The sequence below is a fragment of the Schistocerca americana genome, chromosome 6, assembly GCF_021461395.2.
Source record: "Schistocerca americana isolate TAMUIC-IGC-003095 chromosome 6, iqSchAmer2.1, whole genome shotgun sequence".
Classification (NCBI taxonomy): domain Eukaryota; kingdom Metazoa; phylum Arthropoda; class Insecta; order Orthoptera; family Acrididae; genus Schistocerca; species Schistocerca americana.
This window is the reverse complement of record NC_060124.1, coordinates 69,437,707-69,459,187: the sequence shown is the minus strand read 5'-3', so window position 1 is coordinate 69,459,187 and position 21,481 is coordinate 69,437,707. Positions and strand designations below refer to the sequence as shown.

Below are 21,481 nucleotides of genomic sequence, written 5' to 3'. Positions count from 1 at the left end.
CATGACTGTAGCGCGTTAGATCGCTCGGCTAATCCTGCGTGGCTTTGAGTAATCATGAGTTGCCTTGCAATTACAACCTTTATCACCAAAATGTGCTTGAAAGCAGCAGAGACATCATTTTGTCAACAGACAGAGTGTTGTTGACAGCTGTCTGTCTGTCTGTTTTGGCTGAGTGAAGGTTGTCACCTGAGTGGCTAGGAGTGATATTGTCTTTGGACTTATCTGTGAGCACTCAGACCGTTCAGCTGCATGCTGTCATGAGTCACAGTCCGTACCCTGGCTAAGTCACGGTCGGTCGTAGTTGTCCAATGAATTAATCCAGTGGTGATGATGCAATGTTGCAAGAAGTCAGTCTGCTAAAATTAACCTTCTCTCCAATAGTTCAACCTCATGCAAGATCATTGCTAATTGTAGGGGAATAAGTAACTTCACAATCAATAGTGTCCACAAAGTGTGATCTGGCATGAGCACTGGGTCAGTTAAATGCTGGAGGTGCCTCCAGAGCTGAGAAGGCACTTATGTGCTTACATATTTCTCATAGATTACATGACATAACTGCTATTGTAGTGTTCAGGCGAGATGTTGAATGAGTGCAGTCTTCACCACATTGTATTTGTTGATCGATGAGGGTGACAATATAACTTCACTAATGAGGACTAAAAACTGTCATTGGAAATGGCATGATTGTGAAAATGAACTTGATGACAGTGAACCACATATTTGGTTGTTCAGGGTGGAGGGATGGCAGTTTGGGAAGTGAATTAAGCCACATAGGTTTGCTGTGAAAATTCTGAGATCCATGTAGCACTGTAATTGGGTGGAGAGTGATAGTGGATGAGCTCTCATGAGGAGGTTACAGCATGAAAGTAAAATCCAGGAGATTGACCATGCTTGGCCTTACCAAATAGATTGTGTATCACAATGCAAGCATGTTCAGAAACATTGTACATGACGCGGAAGTCTCAACATGACCAAACATCAGTCCCTGTCTGTTCATGGTCATTTGTTGAAAAGTATCTAGTTTGGTTGCGGAAGGCTGGCATTCATATCAGAAGTTAACAGAAGATAAATAATTGGAACAGTTCCTTCAGGTACAAGAATGTCATTGTTGGCACCCTAGCATTGTGTAAGAGAATGTCACTTTCAAGTTTAACCATAGGCAAGATCTGTTGCTGTTGTTGAAAAGCACTGAATTCAATAAGTCAAAGTCTTGTAATTGCTGGCCTTCAGCCACTAAGTCATGTGATGGCTCCACTATTGTTGTGAGAAAGATGGGTTAAATAACATAACATAGCTTGTAGATAGTAGCATAGTTTGATGGGGGGTCACCAGTATAGTATTCCAGGTGGAATGAACAAGGTAGTTAATATCAATGGGTATATCAGGGTGTTACACTGATCTGCATAACCTACAGGTTTGAGGTGCTCTTTTTCACTGGAGAGAGATACAAACCATGCATACACAAGACAAGTTTAGAGCAAGCTGAATCAGAAATCATTGCTACATTGTAGCTGCAGCTCTGCACAAAGAATTTCCTCATGGAAAACTTGATTGTTGCTAGGTTGCCACAGACTCTTACTATTATCATCACTTGTAGGCTTAAACTTAAATATTGCTCTTTTAGGAAGTTTTGAGAACAGATACCTGTCCTCACTCAAAAACAGTTGTTCCCTAACTTCATTGCATAATTATGTGAGAAATAGGTTTGTGGATCTTTACCCTGGGAAAGAATAAAGCCATTGATTAATAATGGCATAGTTGCAGATAAACTGGATTTTATTATTTCTAGTGGTACAACTCAATACACATCTGTACAGGCATAAAACTCAGAGCATACTGCTCTCTTGTCAAGATATTCCACTCACAGCTGCTGCCACACTGGTCACAACGTCATCGCCTCCACTGCCGATATCATTGGTGAAGTCCCCATTGGTTAATTTTGAGAATTTTTGGATGTTTATGAAAGCATATTTTTGAAAATTTTTGCAACTTGCAAATGTTGTGGATAACTTATTTCATAGCAAATGAGCATCTGTGATTTACAGCTACTGCCAAAGAATAGTTCACTCTGAATTTCAGAGTATATCAATGCAAGTAAGTTCAAATTTTTGAGAATGTTCAGAAGTTACCATTGTCATGCAGTTAAGCTATTTCATAGTAAATCAATGTTTCTGATTTAGTTACTGTAGCACAGATAGTGTTACACCCAACATATCATATTACATCTATTTTTCCATTTGAAGGGAGTGTATATTATCTACATTTATCATAAATTAGGGCTATTTTCAAATTTGTTAGCAACCATAAAATCAATATGTTTTAGGGAACTATGAATTTTCACAACTGCTCCTTCTGTTGACTATCTCATTCTGTGGACTAATTGCTTCAGTCCTTAAAGGAAACTAGCTCTTCAGATAAAAAGGTAGTCAGCAGGCTTAGTTTAAAGATATTTATTCACTGTCCTGTACAAAAATTGCACCAGCCACAATGCAGGCTCACTGCAATTGTTTTTCTTGAACACAGGATGAGTTATATGACATTTGTAAGCAGCTGGAAATCACCCTGACAAATGTCAAGTGATTGGTAGCTGCTAGGAATGGGTGTGTTGAGAGAGCTCCCAAGAGTTGTGTACCAGAAATACCTCAATTACTAACTTCTCCTGTGGATCCTGTCTCCTCTGCAGGTAGTACAGGATCTGTCAGTGCTCACCTGCTTGCCTGTAAGTGGCGTGTAAGCTGTAGGTCTAAGCATCCTCTAACAGGTTAGACAGGCAGCAATGAGGACTCGGATGTTACACTGATCTGCATAACTAACAGGTTTGAGGTGCTCTTTTTCACTGAAACTAAAACTCAGCCAGTGTGATTTACTTCACCTTTTGGGAAACCTGCTTTGTTCTGTGTCAAGAGGAGGCATACACAAAAGGATAGGGTCTATTAATTGTTAGCAGTTCAGACGTATGGCAAATAGGGAAATGGCAGCAAGGGACATGAAGGAATACCAGGTAAGCTCAGTGTGAATGCCTATGAGTTTCATTCAACATGGTGAAGAGGCAGCCATTGAGAAGTGCACACAACTGCAGATTGCAGTACATGTCAGAACAAACTATGCCTGTTGTCTGGGTTCTGAGGCCATATTTTGATCATTCCAGCAATTGGCAAAAAGATTGAGTAGATCAGACTAGTGCATGGCATTTCAATGAAGCTCACAATTTGCAGCAGTTTCCTCAGAAGTGATTGTGGCTCTGTGGTTCTGAGTTGAATTGAAGGATTGAACAAAAACATCAAAGCTTCTGTGACAAGCTAGGCTACAACTTCCTGTACTTGTACAACAGGGTTGAGTCAAGTGTGCACCACACATCAGAGGATGCTACCCATGTAGATGAATGTATATGAGGTGCATACAAGTAATCCTTGTAATCCATGGAATTAACTACTGAAGCATTCACAACAATGTTCCAGACATTGAGGCACTCATGAAAAGTTGTGAAGCTTGCCTAACATTGGGTACAGGAAGCTGGTAAAAACCTAAAGTTGATAACAGTGAGATTTTTGGAGAAAATTTAAGCACATACTGAAAGGAAGGGCTAATGTGAATAGAGTTGGTGTATTTGTCACAATAGACAAGACACTCTAATCCCCTGAAACAGAAATTGAAGCTGTGTGAGAGATTGTTTGAGCAAGACTCAGTATCAAGGGTAAGCATATCGAACACTAGACTCATCTATGGATGCAAGTGAAAACTTTCAAGAAAACGTCAGTTCACTTTTACTTAAGTTCTTCAATCATACTTAAATCATCTGTGGTTAGTTTAATCATCCAGTAATCAATTGAGAAAATTACAGTATTGTTAATGATGAGCATGACAAGACATCCTGTGAAACATTACTAAATGCCTTCTCTGAAAATTTCCTTGAACAGATGGTCTGGAATCCCACTCATGATGGAAATATTTTAGATATAATGACAACAAATAGACCCATCCTCTTTGATGACATCCACAACAATACCAGTATCAGTGATTACCAAAGTACAAAGGGCACTTAAAATGAGTAGAAGGAGACATATGTTCAGTATACTGGATCCAAATGAAGTAATGCCATATCTCAATAACAAAACTGAAATTTTTAGCACAGGACAGGTGCATGTAGAGGATCTATGCCTCAAGTTCAAAAGAATGTTTGACCTTGTGCTGGATAGATATGAACCCAGTAGAAGTGTTCATAATTTTGGGGAGTGGGGGGATGCTCCATGGTATTAGTCACTGTAATGAAACAAAGACAACTGCATAACAGATTTAAAACAAAACATAGGGCTATGGATAGAGAGGTACTGAATAAAATGCATTTGGCCAACAAGAGAGCAATGTGTGAAGACTTAAGTGACTGAAACTTCCTTTCAGATTAAAACTGTGTGCCGGACCGAGACTCAAACTCGGGACCTTTGCCTTTCGCAGGCAAGTGCTCTACCAACTGAGCCACCCAAGCATGACTCATGACCCATCCTCACAGCTTTGATTCTGACTCTGGTGCATAGTGAAAGTTTCATTCTGGAAACTTCAGTGACTACTGTTGCCATGGCGCGCACAGCCACACAAACGCAACGGTCGGCTACCACGGCAGAGTTAAGCGGCACCTGCAACTTAGTGCAGGCATGTTCCGCCAGCTGGCGCTAGAGGTGTTCCCGCCAAACATTCAATCAGCCACGAACTATGCATGCACATGAGCCTTACAAGCCTTTTTCTGGCACGGATGGTCACACTGTGATATCACCATCCACCAGTCAGGGATCGCCAACAGCCGCCAATCATCACTTCGGAATCAGCGGAGGAACACTGGAGCCGCCATGTTAAATAGAAACAGGCGTATTTTGACCCGCCGCGGACTGCTGCCTGGAAGATACTTTGATGCAGCCGGAACGTACAGGTACCACACCTTCGCTACGCCGGCCATTGACCCCGGACTCTGTGCCCGTCTACTTCCTCGGCATCTGCCAGAAAGCATAGAGAGAAAACCCAACAAAGGAATGTAAATTCAGTTCAGTTGCTAGTATTTCAATTCAATAACGTGGCATATTCTTTGACTTGTTATAAAATTTTGGTAGGACAAGAAGCTTTTTGTTATCGAAGAAAGTTTATCTTTTTGTAAGATTAAGCGGTGGCCTTGCTCCACCTAATAAAAATTTTTGTTCGCACATGGGTGTTAATCTGTGTATATAACAACTGTTAGTAGAATTTTGTTGAATTCTCTTTCCCCAACCCACAGAAATTCTTGTGGTGTGTAAAGGCTGTTAGCAAAATCAAAATTAGTGTCCAGCCACTTGCAAGTGGACAGGAACTGACACTGCCGCTAGGAAAGTAAAAGCAGAAAGGTCTAATTCCATTTTAAATGTTCCTTTACAAATTATAACCCAGGGAAATTGCCCCAAATTTAATCCTCATACCACGGAAAACATGATTGAAGTAAATGTTAGTGTCAGTGGTGTTCAGAAAATAACTGAAACCACCAAAGCTGAACAAAACTCCAGGGCTGATGGAATCCCTACCAGATTCCATACCGAATTTGTGAATGAGTTAGCCCCTCTTTTAACTATAATATATTGTAGATCTCTCAAACAAAAAGCTGCGCAGAAGTTGGAAGAAAGCACAGGTCACACACATTTACAAAAGGGGTGGTAGAAGCAATTCACAAAATTACTATCCAATACCCTTGACATCGATTTGTTGGAGGAACTTAGAACATATTTTGAACTCAAACCTTAGACTCTATATGCCATGTGAAATGTCATGTGAAAATCAATTCACACGTTTCTCCCATTATATACTGAAGCTCTGGATCAAGGCTCTAAGGTAGATGCAGATTTTTTATTTTTATTTTGGCAAAGCATTTGATTCAGTGCCATACCTATACTTACTACCACAAGTACAATCACATGGTTATTAATCAAAATTTGTGACTGGATTGAGGACTTATGCTAGAGATGATACAGCAGATTATCTTGGATGGAGGGTTATCAACAAATGAAGGACTAACTTCTGGTGTGGCTGAGAGAAGTATATTGGGACTGTTGCTGTTCATGTTGTATATTAATGGCCTTGCAGACAACATTAACAGTAATCTCAGACTTTTTGCAGATGATGCAGTTACCTTCAATGAAGCACTGTCTAAAAGAAGCTGCAAAGATATTCTGTCAGGCCTTGAGAAGATTTCAAAGTGGTGCAAAGATTGTTAACTTGCTCTAAAACATTCATAAAAGTAAAACTGTGCACTTCAAAAAGCAAAAAAAGAGTAGCATCCTATGTCTATAATATCAATGAGTGACAGTTAGAATCAGTCAGTTCATACAAATACCTGCATGTAATGCACTGTAGGGATAAGGAATGGATGATCACATAGCTCAGTGATGGGTAAAGCAGGTGGCAGACTTTGATTATTATTAGGATACTGGGGAAATGCAGTCAGTCAACGGAGGAGATTACTTAGAAATCACTTGTGTGACACATCCTAGAACATTTGCTCGAGTGTGTTTGTCCTTAGGATAATTTAGGTTAAGTAGTGTGTAAGCTTAGGGACTGATGACCTTAGCAGATAAGTCCCATAAGATTTCACACACATTTGAACATTTGAACATTGCTCAAGTGTGTGGGATCATATCAGATAGGACTAACAGGAGATATTGAATTTATACACAAAAGGGCAGCACAAATGGTCATAGGTGTGTTTGATCTGTGAGAGTGTCACTGAGAAACTGAACTGGGTGACTCTTGATGACAGATATAGACTATCTTGAGAAAGCCTTCTTACAAAGTTTCAAGAACCAGCTTTAAATCATGAGTCTAGAAATATACTACAATCCCCTAGTATCACTCTCATAGGGATCAGGAGTACAAGATTAGATCAATTACAGCATGCACAAAGGCATTTAAACAAACGTTCTTCCTCTGCTCCATACGTGAATGGAACAATATGTGGTACAGTTGGACATACCCTGTTTGCCACTCACATCACAGTGATTTACAGAATATAGATGTAGATGAAATTTATGTAAATAAAAATAAAGTAAAATATAACCTGTGCATGGAATACAGTGTATCAATTTCATTTTGATTTTCAGTACAATACCATAAAATCTATGGTGGAGTATAAAGAATGGAGTTAGTACGCACAAAACATGCATGCAGACAGGCACACACATTGTCACATCCACATGCGCGCGCGCACACACACACACACACACACACACACACACACACACACACACACACACAAACATTATTAGTGAACAGACGAGTTACTTACCAAACAACCTGGCACAGCCACAGCAGTAACCATGCACGACAGCAGGATCAATTTCACACACATGGATTGGGCATTTTGCTAGGCAAGGTGGCCTTCCAACAATCCAGTCCCACAAAACTGTAACACAGAAATCTACTGAATAAAATTTTTGTTTGTAGTTAAAATTTAGATTATCAATAAATGATTTACAAATAATAAGCCACTTTTATCCACAGTTATGAAATTAAAAAACTTCTTATAATTTGTGCAACATGTTTTATAACTTTTTATTACTACCAGTATTTATTTGGAGCTACTTAATCATGTATTCATAGTAAAGATCACTTACAGGTTGTTATATAAGCTGAACTTACTTTCACATGATTGAACTACCTGAACCCAGGTACTGTCAAACACTTGACTGACTGATAACAATGGGCATGCAAAACCCAAGCTACACTTTTCTCACATGACATCCTGAAAGCGATGCATAGATGCCAGCATAAAACAATAAACTGGTAGCCAAGATCGCAGGAATTCTTTTTATTCTATGATTGCCATTTTTGGTGAAACGAAAGCCGCCATCATCGGATCTGAGGACACACACAGGTTACAACATCAAGGCAACCTGTATGTGTCCTAAGATACGACGATGCTGGCTTTAGTTTGCAAAAACCAGTTATCATGGAACATAAAGACTTCCTGCGATCTTGGCTACCAGTTTATTGTTTTACAAGTATATAGATCGCTCCCACGTGAGCACAATGTGCTCCATACAAAATAGAGGCCATCGGGTGGTGTCATTGACAGATTAGAAATAACATCAATTGCGTCCCAGTGAAGTGTTTTGGAATCCTTTCTGTTGATGCTTTATATTAAGAATACATCAGACAATATTACAAATAACTTCAAACTTTTGCAGATGATATATTTAAGAAGTAATTGTGATGAAGAAAGCTGGAATATTTTCACTTCCCATCTTGTTTTGCCATCTGCCTTCTCAAAATTCATTTTTTTTTCAATTTTGACTAATTACTATTAACATATGTGAATGTAATATGATTTTTCCATAAAAGAGAAAGGTTGGCCCTCAGTTTTTAAGAATATTACACCAGACCTAAATTTGTGCTTAGTTTTATGTATCCAACTGAGTGTCCAATTTATTCTAGCTGTTACTAGTTACAACACAGTACATTGACACTGATGGCAATCAATGAAGAAATAAAGCAGACGAACGTCACATAATGTCTGAAAAAGAGTGCACAGATATTCAGGTCAGATCTTGATAAGATCACAAAATGAAACCATATCTTGCCCTCCACCCAAACTTTGAACTGGGGTGTGGGGCAGTGAGTGGTGCCACCCCTCCTTCCCTGCTGATGGATAAATAATAGGTAAAGTAATGTTGACCATCTTTTGGGATGCCCAAAGTGACGTCTTTATTGATTGTTTGGAAGATCAACTTATAACAAACAGTGCTTACTGCTCAAACATGCCACTGAACAAAGTAAACCCAGCAAGCAGAGAAAAGCATCATGGATCTCAAATAAAACTGATACTGTTTCGCAACAACGCTAGCCTTCACACTGCCCAGATTACCTAGAAATCATTGAAAAACAGACTCGGAGATTCTAGCTGTTCTCCCTATGGTCCAGAATTGGCTCCCTTGGATTTTCAGTTTTTTTTTTTTTTTTTTTTTTTTTTTTGGTCCATTCAAGGAGGCAGTATGTGGACAAAAGTTCAGCAACAACGAGACAGTCAAAGAGTTTGCAAACAACAAGACAAAGACCTCCTTGCATCATTTGTTAAGAAGAGAAAAGAAAAGATCTAGTTCATCATTGGGACAAGTGGGAGTTATGTTGAAGAGTAATAAAAGTCTCAGTTTGAAAAAATAATACACAGTTATTTTTCTACATCAATTTGTCTCTTTAATTACTGAATGGACCTCACAGTAGGTCTCTGGAACAATGATTTATGCTGCATGACTGGAAAACGGCACAGTTCCAACAAAGAAAATTGCCTAACTGTAGACCTATCTCACTTCAATATGTTGTATATCTGTGGAGTAGAATTGTTGACTATTTCGCTGTACGGTAGAATTATGCTGTAAACTAAAAAAAAAACATGATGATGCCCTATGAAGGAATTGACCAAATGCAATGGAAATTGGTAGATGTGATTTGCATGTACAGACAAACAAGTGATTACAATTTCAGAAAAATTGGATGGTTTATTCAAGAGAGATAGCTTTGCAAATTGAGCATGTCAATAAAGCATTGGTCCATCTCTGGCCATTATGCATGCAGTTATAAAGCTTGGTGTTGGTTGATAGAGTTGTTGGATATCCTCCTGAGGGATTTCATTCCAGATTTTGTCCAACTGTCCAATTGCACATTAGCTATTAAAAACAGCGAGTTGGTTGGAGGGCCCTGCCCATAATGCTGCAGGCATTCGCAACTGAGAAGAGCTCTGGCATCACTGCTGACCAATTTATGGATTGTCAAGCATGAGGACAAGGAGTAGAAACTTTCACTGTGTTCAGGCAGGCATTATCTTGCTGAAATGTAAGCCTAGGAATGCTTGCCATGAGAGCAACAAAATGAGACGTAGAATATCATTAACATACTGCTGTCCTATAAAGGTGGCACATATGACAACCAAGTGTTCTGCTATGAAAAGAAATAGCACTGCAGACCATCCCTGCTGGTCGCCAGGCTGTATAGCAGGCAACAGTCAGGCTTGTAACTCACCACTGGCCAGGACTACTTATCACCAAAGACAATTCTACTCCAGTCAGTGAGATTACAGGCTGAAGATATGTCTGGAGATGACCTGGACAGCATTGGGACACCAACCAGATTGTCACCTGCCACATGGACCGACAACCAGGAGTGATGGCCTGGGGTGCCATTAAACATTGTAACAGAATCCCTTTGGTAGTTATCCATGGCACCCTTACAACACAGCGGTATGTTGACAATATTCTACACCCTGTTTTGTTGTCTTTCATGGCAAATCATCCTGGGCTTACATTTACTTAGTGAGAGTTTCTACTATTTGTCTCCATGCTTGCCAAATCCTAACTTAGCCATCTAAGTCAATGGATCTCTTCCACACTGAGAACGTTTGGGGGTTTATGGGTAGGACCCTCCAGCAAGCTTGGGGTTTTGACGATCTAACACGCAGTTGGACAGTATTTGGCACAATGTCCCTCAGGAGGACATTGAACAATCCTAACCATCAATGCCAAGCCAAATAACTGCTTGAATCACGTCCAGAGGTGCACCAGTGCGTTACAGACTTGCTCTATTTGTGAATCTGTTTCTCTTCCATAAATCAACTACACTACTGGCCATTAAAATTGCTACACCATGAAGATGACATGCTACAGATGCAAAATTTAACCGACAGGAAGAAGATGCTGTGATATGCAAATGATTAGCTTTTCAGAGCATTCACCCAAGAATGGCGCCGGTGGCGACACCTACAACGTGCTGACATGAGGAAAGTTTCCATACACAAACAGCAGTTGACTGGCGTTGCCTGGTGAAACGTTGCTATGATGCCTCGTGTAAGGAGGAGAAATGCGTACCATCACGTTTCCGACTTTGATAAAGGTCGAATTGTAGCCTATCACGATTGCGGTTTATCGTATCGCGACATTGCTGCTCGCGTTGGTCGAGATCCAATGACTGTAAGCAGAATATGGAATCGGTGGGTTCAGGACGGTAATACGGAACGCCGTGCTGGATCCCAATGGCCTAGTATCACTAGCAGTCGAGATGACAGGCATCTTATCTGCATGGCTGTAACAGATCGTGCAGCCACATCTCGATCCTTGAGTCAACAGACAGGGACGTTTGCAAGACAACAACCATCTGCACCAACAGTTCGACGACGTTTGCAGCAGCATGGACTATCAGCTCAGAGACCAAGGCTGCGGTTACCCTTGACGCTGCATCACAGACAGGAGCGTATGCGATGGCATACTCAACGACAAACCTGGGTGCACGGATGGCAAAACGTCATTTTTTCGGATGAATCCAGATTCTGTTTACAGCATCATGATGGTTGCATCCATATTTGGCGATACTGTGGTGAATGCATATTGGAAGCGTGTATTCATCATTGCCATACTGGCATATCACCCGGCGTGATGGTATGGGGTGCCATTGGTTACACGTCTCGGTCACCTCTTGTTCGCATTGACGTCACTTTGCACAGTGGACGTTACATTTCACATGTGTTACGACCTGTAGCTCTACCTTTCATTCGATCCCTGCGAAATCCTACATTTCAGCAGGATAATGCACGACCGCATGTTGCAGGTACTGTACGGGCCTTTCTGGATACAGAATATGTTCGACTGCTGCCCTAGCCACCACATTCTCCAGATCTCTCACCAATTGAAAACGTCTGGGCAATGGTGCCGAGCAACTATTGTCACAATACGCCAGTCACTACTCTTTTGAACTGTGGTATCGTGTTGAAGCTGCATGGGCAGCTGTACCTGTACACGCCATCTAAGCTCTGTTTGACTCAATGCCCAGGCGTATCAAGGCCGTTATTATGGCCAGAGGTGGTTGTTCTGGGTACTGATTTCTCAGGATCAATGCACCCAAATTGCGTGAAAATGTAATCACATGTCAGTTCTAGTATAATATATTTGTCCAATGAATACCAGTTTATCATATGCATTTATTCTTGGTGTAGCAATTTTAATGGCCAGTAGTGTAATTTTTCTGAAGTTGTATTCGTTTATTAGTCGATACATGTACATACCATCTAGTGATTTCCGTCCTTTACCGATAATTTCTTCATGGTCCGTCGTTTTTCTTTTTTGTCTTCATGTGTATTTTGGTCTCCATTGTGATGACTTTTCTGGAGACTGGACGATTTTATTATCAGAACTGATAATGTTTCTACAAGCACTCACTTGTGTGACACCCAGCTTGACGTGCTCATTCATGAGATCGAAAAAGCAATCAATAGCAGTATTCATACTGATGTCGTGTTTCTTAATTCTCAGAATGCCTAAGAAAAACAGTACCCTCCGTCGCCCAGTGTATACAACGAGTACATATGGAATACCTGATCAGATATTCAGCTGAATTGAAGGCTTCCTAGCAGAAAGAACTCAATATACCATTCCTAGCGGAGAGGCACTGTCAGAAGTAAAAGAAGCTCCCAGAGAAGTGTCCAGTGTAGCATTTGGCATTCTGGTGTGGTTCATGACACATAGTGACGAGCTAAAACATTGTCAGCAACTGGCTGTTGGCGCGTTGGTCCACCTTTTGGAACGCAATACAGCAGCAATTCCGCATGGCGTTGATTCGACAAGTCCTGGGTAGTTTTCGTGAGGTATGTGGCACCAGATATCTGTGCATGGGTCAGTTCTGGTTAAATATGCGCCAGTACTTTATAGACACAGAGCTGACGTCCGATAGCGTGCCAGAAACGTTCTGTCAAGGTCAGATCGTGCGGATTTGGTGGCCAAGACATCATCCTGAGCTGAGCATCATGCTCCTGAAGCAACTGAAGTTCGATTCTGGCCATGAGACACAGGCCATTATTCTGTTTGAATGTAGTCACTGCTGTCGGAGATGACATCAAGCATGAAGGGACACAGTAGGTCCACAACAATGTTCACGTTGTCCACAGCTGTAGTGATGCCTTCGATTACTACCACTGGTCCCAAGGACGCCTAGCTGAATGTCTCCCATAACATAGCACTGCCACCACTGGTCTGCACCCGTAGTGTGATGCAGCCATTGATGGCGTATCTGGGAGTAACAAGAAACGCATTTCACCGGAAATCGACGTGTCTTTACTGTTCTAACAAGAGGACCTCGCCTACTCGTTACCATCACCCCATTCATATTTATAGTATAAGCAGGACTTGGCCAGGAATGAAAGTGCAGAAGTGAGAGCACCAAATAGACAAGCGTTTTCGAAAATTAGCATTTTTAGCGTGGATCAGGCGAGTCATGAGCAATTTACACTGGAGAGCCAAAGAAACTGGTACGCCTGCCTAATATCGTGTAGGGCCTCCTCGAGCATGCAGAAGTGCTCCAACACAATGTGGCATGGACTCAACTAATGTCTGAAGTAGTGCTGGATGGAACTGACACCACGAATCCTGCAGGGCTGTCCATAAATCCGTATGAGTACGAGGGGGTGGAGATTCTTCTGAACACCATGTTGCAAGGCATCCCAGATATGCTCAGTGACGTTCATGTCTGAGGAGTTTGGCGCCCATCGGAAGTATTTAAACTCGGAAGAGTATTCCTGGAGCCACTCTGTAGCAATTCTGGACGCGTGGGGTGTCACACTGTCCTGTTGGAATTGCCCAAGTCCGTCGGAATGTACAATGGATATGAATGGATGGAGGTGATCAGACAGGATACTTACGTATGTGTCACCCGTCAGAGCCATATCTAAATGTATCAGGGGTCCCATGGTCCGCCCCGGTAGCTGAGTGGTCAGCGTGACAGACTGTCAATCCCAAGGGCCCGGGTTCGATTCCCGGCTGGGTCGGAGATTTTCTCCGCTCAGGGACTGGGTGTTGTGTTGTCCTAATCATCATCATTTCATCCCCATCGACGCGCAGGTCGCCGAAGTGGCGTCAAATCGAAAGACCTGCACCAGGCGAACGGTCTACCCGACGGGAGGCCCTAGCTACACGACATTTCCATTTTAGGGGTCCCATATCACTCCAACTGCACACGACCTACACCATTACAGAGCCTCCATCAGCTTGAACAGTCCCCTGCCAAAATGGAGGGTCCATGGATTCATGAGGTTATCTCTATACCCGTACACATCCATCCGCTAGATACAATTTCAAAGCCACGTAGAATGGCCGTGTGGTTTGAGACGTCATGTCACAGTCTGCGCGGCCACTCCTGCCGGAGGTTCGAGTCCTCCCTTGGGCATGGATGTGTGTGTTGTTCTTAGCATAATTTAGTTTAAGTTAGTTTAAGTAGTGTGTAAGTCTAGGGATGACCTAAGCAATTTGGTCCCTTAGGAATTCACACACATTTGAACAACATAAAACGAGACGAGACAATGAAATCCGTCCTGAGATATATCCCTCTTTCCAAACCTAATCACAATGCTCCACCTCACACCATTTTCTTCTTCCCCCTTCATCCGCCTTGCCGACTTCCAGTCGCTACCTACAGTTCTACAAGGCTCCGCAGTCGTATTCATCACTGAATTTTCATGTATCACGTAGCATCACCATTACACCATGGCATCATTAACATTCATCAGTGACTATATTTTAACTGTAACATAAAACTGTCAAACAAGTTTTAAAAACCATCAGTATTTTCGACCAATATGTATTTTATAAAATCCTCGTTTTTCGTCATTTGTTTTTATGTAAATATGGTAAATATCGTTCACTCTGTTGTTGTCTTTTTACATATTTTAAGCACTTTTTTAAATACAATTTATGTAACCTTTGGTTGAAGAGCAGTTTTTAGCCATTGTTAGCCTGCCCCAAATCATGCGAAATTTAAATAACAATAAAGAAAAGAAACAATGAGGAATCAATCTAGCGATAATACGAGCCACAAATTGGGAAATCCGCTGACATAAGCGACTTAAGCAAAGGACGGATTGTTATGACCGGCGCCAGGGAACGAGAATCAAGGAAATGGCGAAACTGATCAGCTCTCAGCTTGCTACTGTCGCGATCATGTACTGAAAATTATTGGGAGACAGTGAAACCATGAGTAGGTGGCAAGGTACTGGACGTCCACAGTGCTATGGCCAGTCCTCGTAGCAGTGCACCATTGCTCCCTGTAGTTGAGTCACCATTGAGTTGATCCCTGACAGCTGCAGTGGGCTGGACACGGCAGCTTCACGGGCCTTTTTCAACACCGAACGAGCTGGCACAGTGCTTAGCACACTGGACTCACATCTGGGAGGACGACGGTTCAAACCCGTGTCTGGGCATCTTGATTTAGATTTTCTGTGCCTTCCCTAAATCGCTTCAGACAAATGCTGGGACGGGCACGACCGACTTCCTTTCTCAATCCGAAGGGACCAATGGTCTTGCTGTTTGGTCCCTCTCCAAACCAACTAACTAACCTTCCTCAACTACCAATGTAACGCGATTTTGTGAATGTCTCTACGGCAACGCCTCAGTGTTGTCACAACTCTGCCAACGGCTACTGTTTTCGCCTGCAGCTGTTAGCGCTTCGCAGTTGAAAGCTGGCAACAGCGCTGCGAGCTATCCGAGATTCTCTTACGCAGTCCAGACTATGGTTCTGCTGGATACATATTGGCACAAGTCGACAGCCTTCGTGACAGTGATGTCATGTTTTCAACTTCTGCCCGCAGCAACTTTCCAACAGTTGCACTGTTGCTGCTCGATGAATGTGTGTCAAGTATTAATTAATTCAGCATTTAGCAATAAATATCGATGCAGATATTCCGGGCCCATCGGGGTCACATACAATTCTGACTTCTCCGAAGAGTTACGAGCAATTCACAATGTGGCTCGAGACATGGAATTAGATGTTTAGTAAATGCTTTAAGTATCATTTGCCTTCTGCTCATTGAGTTATTTTGCAACTGGGTTAATTAAAGTTCATATTCATTACTTCAGATAAGCAACACATCTGAGCACGAACGCCCCTACAATACAATCTTGGTTATATAGTAGATCTCTGAGGTTGGTGGCAAACGTAACCAAAAGATAGTCAGCACATAGGTTACCGATATTTGACGATCACAGCTTCAGGTGATAAATTATCAGCGGAAAAATGCTCCTCTCACAGCACAAAATATGCAAATATGTACCTGCTTATTTAAAAGACTCTTAACTCGTAGGTCACCAGCTGCTGCCTTCCTCAGCACCATTAAAAATGTTCCTAAAAGTTTTGACATGTGAAAGTATTCGCGCCTCTTTTATCATGCAACTCACCTCAAACTCCCATTAGCTCTCCTAACTCTAACTCACTCACACCAACTAGTCCATCACAGTAAGTCCCTCATACCCATCCATTCCTACTTGCCTATTCTCACTCGTTCATTCAGCTGGACTCACTGTCATTATCTCTTTGTGTCTCTCTCTGTCATTGACTCCTGTGTCAAAGCCACAGCCTCATTCGTTCTGTTCTACTATTACAGTTCCCTCTCACTGTCACAGCCTCCATCCTGCTCTCTCTTAATGCTAATATCTCACTCATTCCATCCTTCCTACTGCTGCTATCTCTTTTCACTGTCACTATCTCTCTTTTCCTCGTTGTCACTGTCATATACTCTGTCTCTAATTTTTTTTCGCACTGCCATAGCCCCCTTCACTCTTTCTATAACACAACCACTCTCTACTATCTTCCAGTGTTTCACGTAACTACAATCTAAATTCTACTGACCAATACATTCCTTTTCATAGGGTTACATATAGAAGGAAACAGCGGAAAAATGCTCTAATTAGAGCAAAAAAATAGGATCATATTCCTGTCTATTTCAAAGGCTGACTGAAAACTGGGGTACAGCTGCCTCATTCTACCTTCCTCAGCACCTCTAAAAATTTTCACAAAAATATTGGCATGTGAACATATTCGTGCTCTTTTATGCTGAGAGAGAAGAAGACAAAAGCAGTGGCGAAGAGAAGGAAAAATAATAAACACTGGAAGATAGTAGAGAGTGGTTGTGTTATAGAAAGAGTGAAGGGGGCTATGACAGTGCGAAAGAAAGAGAGGAGATAATTAGAGACAGAGTATATGACAGTGACAACGAGGAAAAGAGAGATAGTGACAGTGAAAAGAGACAGCAGCAGTAGGAAGGATGGAATGAGTGAGATATTAGCATTAAGAGAGAGCAGGATGGAGGCTGTGACAGTGAGAGGGAACTGTAATAGTAGAACAGAACGAATGAGGCTGTGGCTTTGACACAGGAGTCAATGACAGAGAGAGACACAAAGAGATAATGACAGCCTGAGGTACGAGCACCGTAAAAGACCCGTTTTATGCGCGACGTTTTCGAACATAATAGTAAGCATCCAATGGCAAGAATACCAATAGTTACGGTGCGATTTAATACACGTGCACTATTTTAATTCTCGGCGCCGACTTGTTACAGTGAGATATAAAAAAAAAGTCCCTGGGAGGTGCCGGAATGCCCAGAACAATTACAATGGGCATAAGATCATCAAAATTGGACGTTACTTACAAAGGGGTCACGAATTCTAGCAATCACCGATTTAGTCCAAATTTATGGTATACGTAGGGCTTTTCCAGAAATGAAACTAACAGAAGGGGGAGCTCCAAATGGCTAAGTGTTTGCAAAAAACAGCATTTTCGGCGAGGATCGGCCGAGACTTCAGTCACTTCACGTTGCCATAGTTGCCTTGCTGCGGTTGGCGCAGTGGAAAGGAAACATAGTGGTAATCCGATGGCTGGTGGGTCGAGTCAAAATGCAGATTTTTTTATTTTCAGTTTTTGTGTTACACTGCAAATAAAGCTCCATTTATAGTATTTCTTAATATTTTCATAAAAAAGCATGAAAAGAAAAGGTAAAGAAAAATTTGGAAATGCAAATAATTTTCGAGGAAGGGATTATAAGACGTCTACAAGAACTTCATACTTAAAAAATACATCCTTTTATTGTTTTACGGTTGATGGTTTACTTATGCTGGGATGATACTCATAATAAAATTAGGGGAAGCAGTAATTTTATAGGCATCTTATACACATTAAAACACCACATTTTTACAATTACTTCGTCTTTTTAAAATTTCTGTAGAAAAACAGATTTGTTTTACATTCATAAAAGGTTCTCTCTCATCGCGCAGTTTGGTAGTAAACCACAAGAATCGCATCATTTCGCCAAAAATTGCCGAGGGTAGCTGGTGAATTACAATGGGGAGTATTCTGATGCAGTCTTCTCCGGATGTGATTTCTTTTTCTCTCTCTACGAAGGATGAGCAGCTTTGAAACTTTTTGATCAACTTTTTTACCTGACGATAAAAATAAACACCGCACGGTTTCACGACTGGAATGCATTCGGCGAGAATTACAGGAATGCATCTGTTGTATAACAGTCGATTTGTTTGTGTTCCCACAAGTCGACTAACAGAATAAATCTGTTCCCTTGCACGTAGGGCTTCATCACATCAGTCAAATTTTTTTTGCGTAAGGTTGGTGTAAGTTTTACACATTTTGATGAAGCAATGACGACATTCATATATTTTCCCGCAAGCTCATAGAACGGTTTTTGAGTTCTCAGTCTAAAACTTTCCTTTGCCTTTTACGAAAATATTAATAACGACACTAGGGTTACCGTTCTGTAATCTCTTCGTCGTCCAACCGTTGCCTGGAAACTATGGTAACATACACTGAAGCGCCAAAGACTGTTATAGACATGCTTTTTCAAACAGAGATATGTAAACAGACACAATACGGCGCTGCAGTCGGTAATACAGGTTTGGCGCAGTTGTTAGATCGGTTACCGCTACTGCAATGGCAGGTTATGAAGATTGAAGTTACTTTCAACGTGGTGTTATAGTCGGCGCACGAGCAATGGGACACACCACCTCCGAGGTAGTGATGAAGTGGGGATTTTTCTGTGCGACGATTTCACGAGTGTACAGTGAATATCAGCAGTCCGGTAAAACATAAAATCTCCGACATCGCTGCGGCCGCAAAAAAATGCTACAAGAACGGGACCAACGACGACTGAAGAGAATCGTTCAGTGTGACAGAAATGCAACCCTTCCGCAAATTACTGCAGATTTCAATGCTGGGCCATCAACAAGTGTCAGCATATGAACAATTCAACGAAACGTTTTCGATATAGGCTTTCGTCTCGTTTTAAAAAACGGCGGAAATGATGTTCATGTTGATCTCTATTCCAATTATCTGTACAGGTTCCGGAACTCTCGGAACCGAGGTGATGTAAAACTTTTTTTGATGTGTGTAGATATGACGCGTTTATGGTCTAAGAACTTTTAGCGTTGTACTTAATAAAGACATGTGGATAGTACGGAAGATAAATACAGTAATACAAAGTCAAATGTCAGTTTGTTCTGTCTCTCTCATCGGTCCGTAAGCTTACGCGCTACTTAACCTAACTTAAACTAACTTATGCTAAGGACGACACACGACACACACACCCATGCCCGAGGGAGGACTCGAACCTCCGACGGGAGAAGCCGCGCGGACCGAGACAAGTTGACTGAGACCGCGCGGCTACTCCGCTTCGCAAAAAGAAAAAGTTATGTCAATATACACTAGAAAACATTTGTGTTGAAATCTTCTACGGATACTGGTATATAAATGAAAATAAAAGGAATAATCGGGTTTCGAACATGGGGCGCAAAATTAAAAAAAAAATAGCCGTGACGCTAAACACCGTGTCACCATTTCGTCTGTGGACAGCATGCGGTAAAAGGCATATAAACTACTTGGAAAACGCCGCAAAACTTTGACTGTCGTGTTTTTCGGAAACGGTCGAGCATCTACAAATAAGCCAAAACGCGTGTTCACTTATTTGAACCCTTCCAGGCAAATCGGGTTATGCCACTTGCCGTGTTCCACTCCTCAGATGGAACCGAACACTTCAGAACTGCTCAGAGACAAACTGTAAAAAGTTAATATACTTTGACAGAGAAAAAACCGCCACATCAAGAAGTAGCTGTGCAACATAAAAGAAAGTTGGTAGGCGTGTTTCTACATCTGAAAGATGTCTATTCGAATTTCGCACCAGTCGCATAAGAGTGGCGGTAGCAGCGCCACTATGAGGATGCAAATCAGGTTTGCTTTAAATAGACGTTGTAATGGTCGTGAGCGTTAGTTATCTTTGAGATGGGACGTGGTGAACTGATGCTAGTCAAAAATGGTCTTAAGACGCCAAAGACGGCATTATCAGTACCTTACTGAATTTGAACGAGGTCGTGGAATAGGACTGCGAGAAACAGGGTGTTCCTTCTACAATATTTCAGAAAGACTTGGCAGGAATGCAGCCGCTGTACATGATAGCTATCAGCGGTGGCCACGAGAATGTACCATCACAAGAAGACCTGGGCTCCGGGCGACCACGTCGCACTGTCGAGAGGGAAGACCATCGTGTTCGGGGTACGGCTCTGGCGCATCGTATTGTATAAGCAACAGTAATTTCAGCAGTAGTTCGTGACACAGCGCACAAGGAACGGTTATAAATCGGTTAGTACAAGGACAGCTCCTAGCCACATGCCTCGTAGCGTGTATTCGACGGACTCCAAACCGCCACCAGATTAGATTAGATTAGATTAGATTAGATTAATACTAGTTCCATGGATCATGAATACGATATTTCGTAATGATGTGGAACGAGTCGAATTTTCCAATACATGACATAATTAGGTTAATTTAACAACATACTTAAGTTAATATAACAACTTTATTTTTTTGTGTTTTTTTGTTTTTCTTTATTTTTTATTTTTTTTTTAAATTTATATCTAAAAATTCCTCTATGGAGTAGAAGGAGTTGTCATTCAGAAATTCTTTTAATTTCTTCTGAAATACTTGTTGGTTATCTGTCAGACTTTTGATACTATTTGGTAAGTGACCAAAGACTTTAGTGCCAGTATAATTCACCCCTTTCTGTGCCAAAGTTAGATTTAATCTTGAATAGTGAAGATTGTCCTTTCTCCTAGTATTGTAGTTATGCACACTGCTATTACTTTTGAATTGGGTTTGGTTGTTAATAACAAATTTCATAAGAGAGTATATATACTGAGAAGCTACTGTGAATATCCCTAGATCCTTAAATAAATGTCTGCAGGATGATCTTGGGTGGACTCCAGCTATTATTCTGATTACACGCTTTTGTGCAATAAATACTTTATTCCTCAGTGATGAATTACCCCAAAATATGATGCCATATGAAAGCAATGAGTGAAAATAGGCGTAGTAAGCTAATTTACTAAGATGTTTATCACCAAAATTTGCAATGACCCTTATTGCATAAGTAGCTGAACTCAAACGTTTCAGCAGATCATCAATGTGTTTCTTCCAATTTAATCTCTCATCAATGGACATACCTAAAAATTTGGAATATTCTACCTTAGCTATATGCTTCTGATTAAGGTCTATATTTATTAATGGCGTCATACCATTCACTGTACGGAACTGTATGTACTGTGTCTTATCAAAATTCAGTGAGAGTCCGTTTACAAGGAACCACTTAGTAATTTTCTGAAAGACAGTATTG

General features: G+C 41.3%; 1 protein-coding gene across 1 annotated transcript in view; it reads right to left on the bottom strand.

Moving 5' to 3' along the window:
* LOC124619864 overlaps positions 1–21,481 on the bottom strand; it is an 81,397-nt gene that overhangs the window by 24,414 nt on the left and 35,502 nt on the right. The window contains exon 2 of the mRNA XM_047146483.1: positions 7,295–7,411. Within this exon, the coding sequence (XP_047002439.1) occupies positions 7,295–7,411 (117 nt within the window). The remainder of the gene's footprint in view (positions 1–7,294; positions 7,412–21,481) is intronic.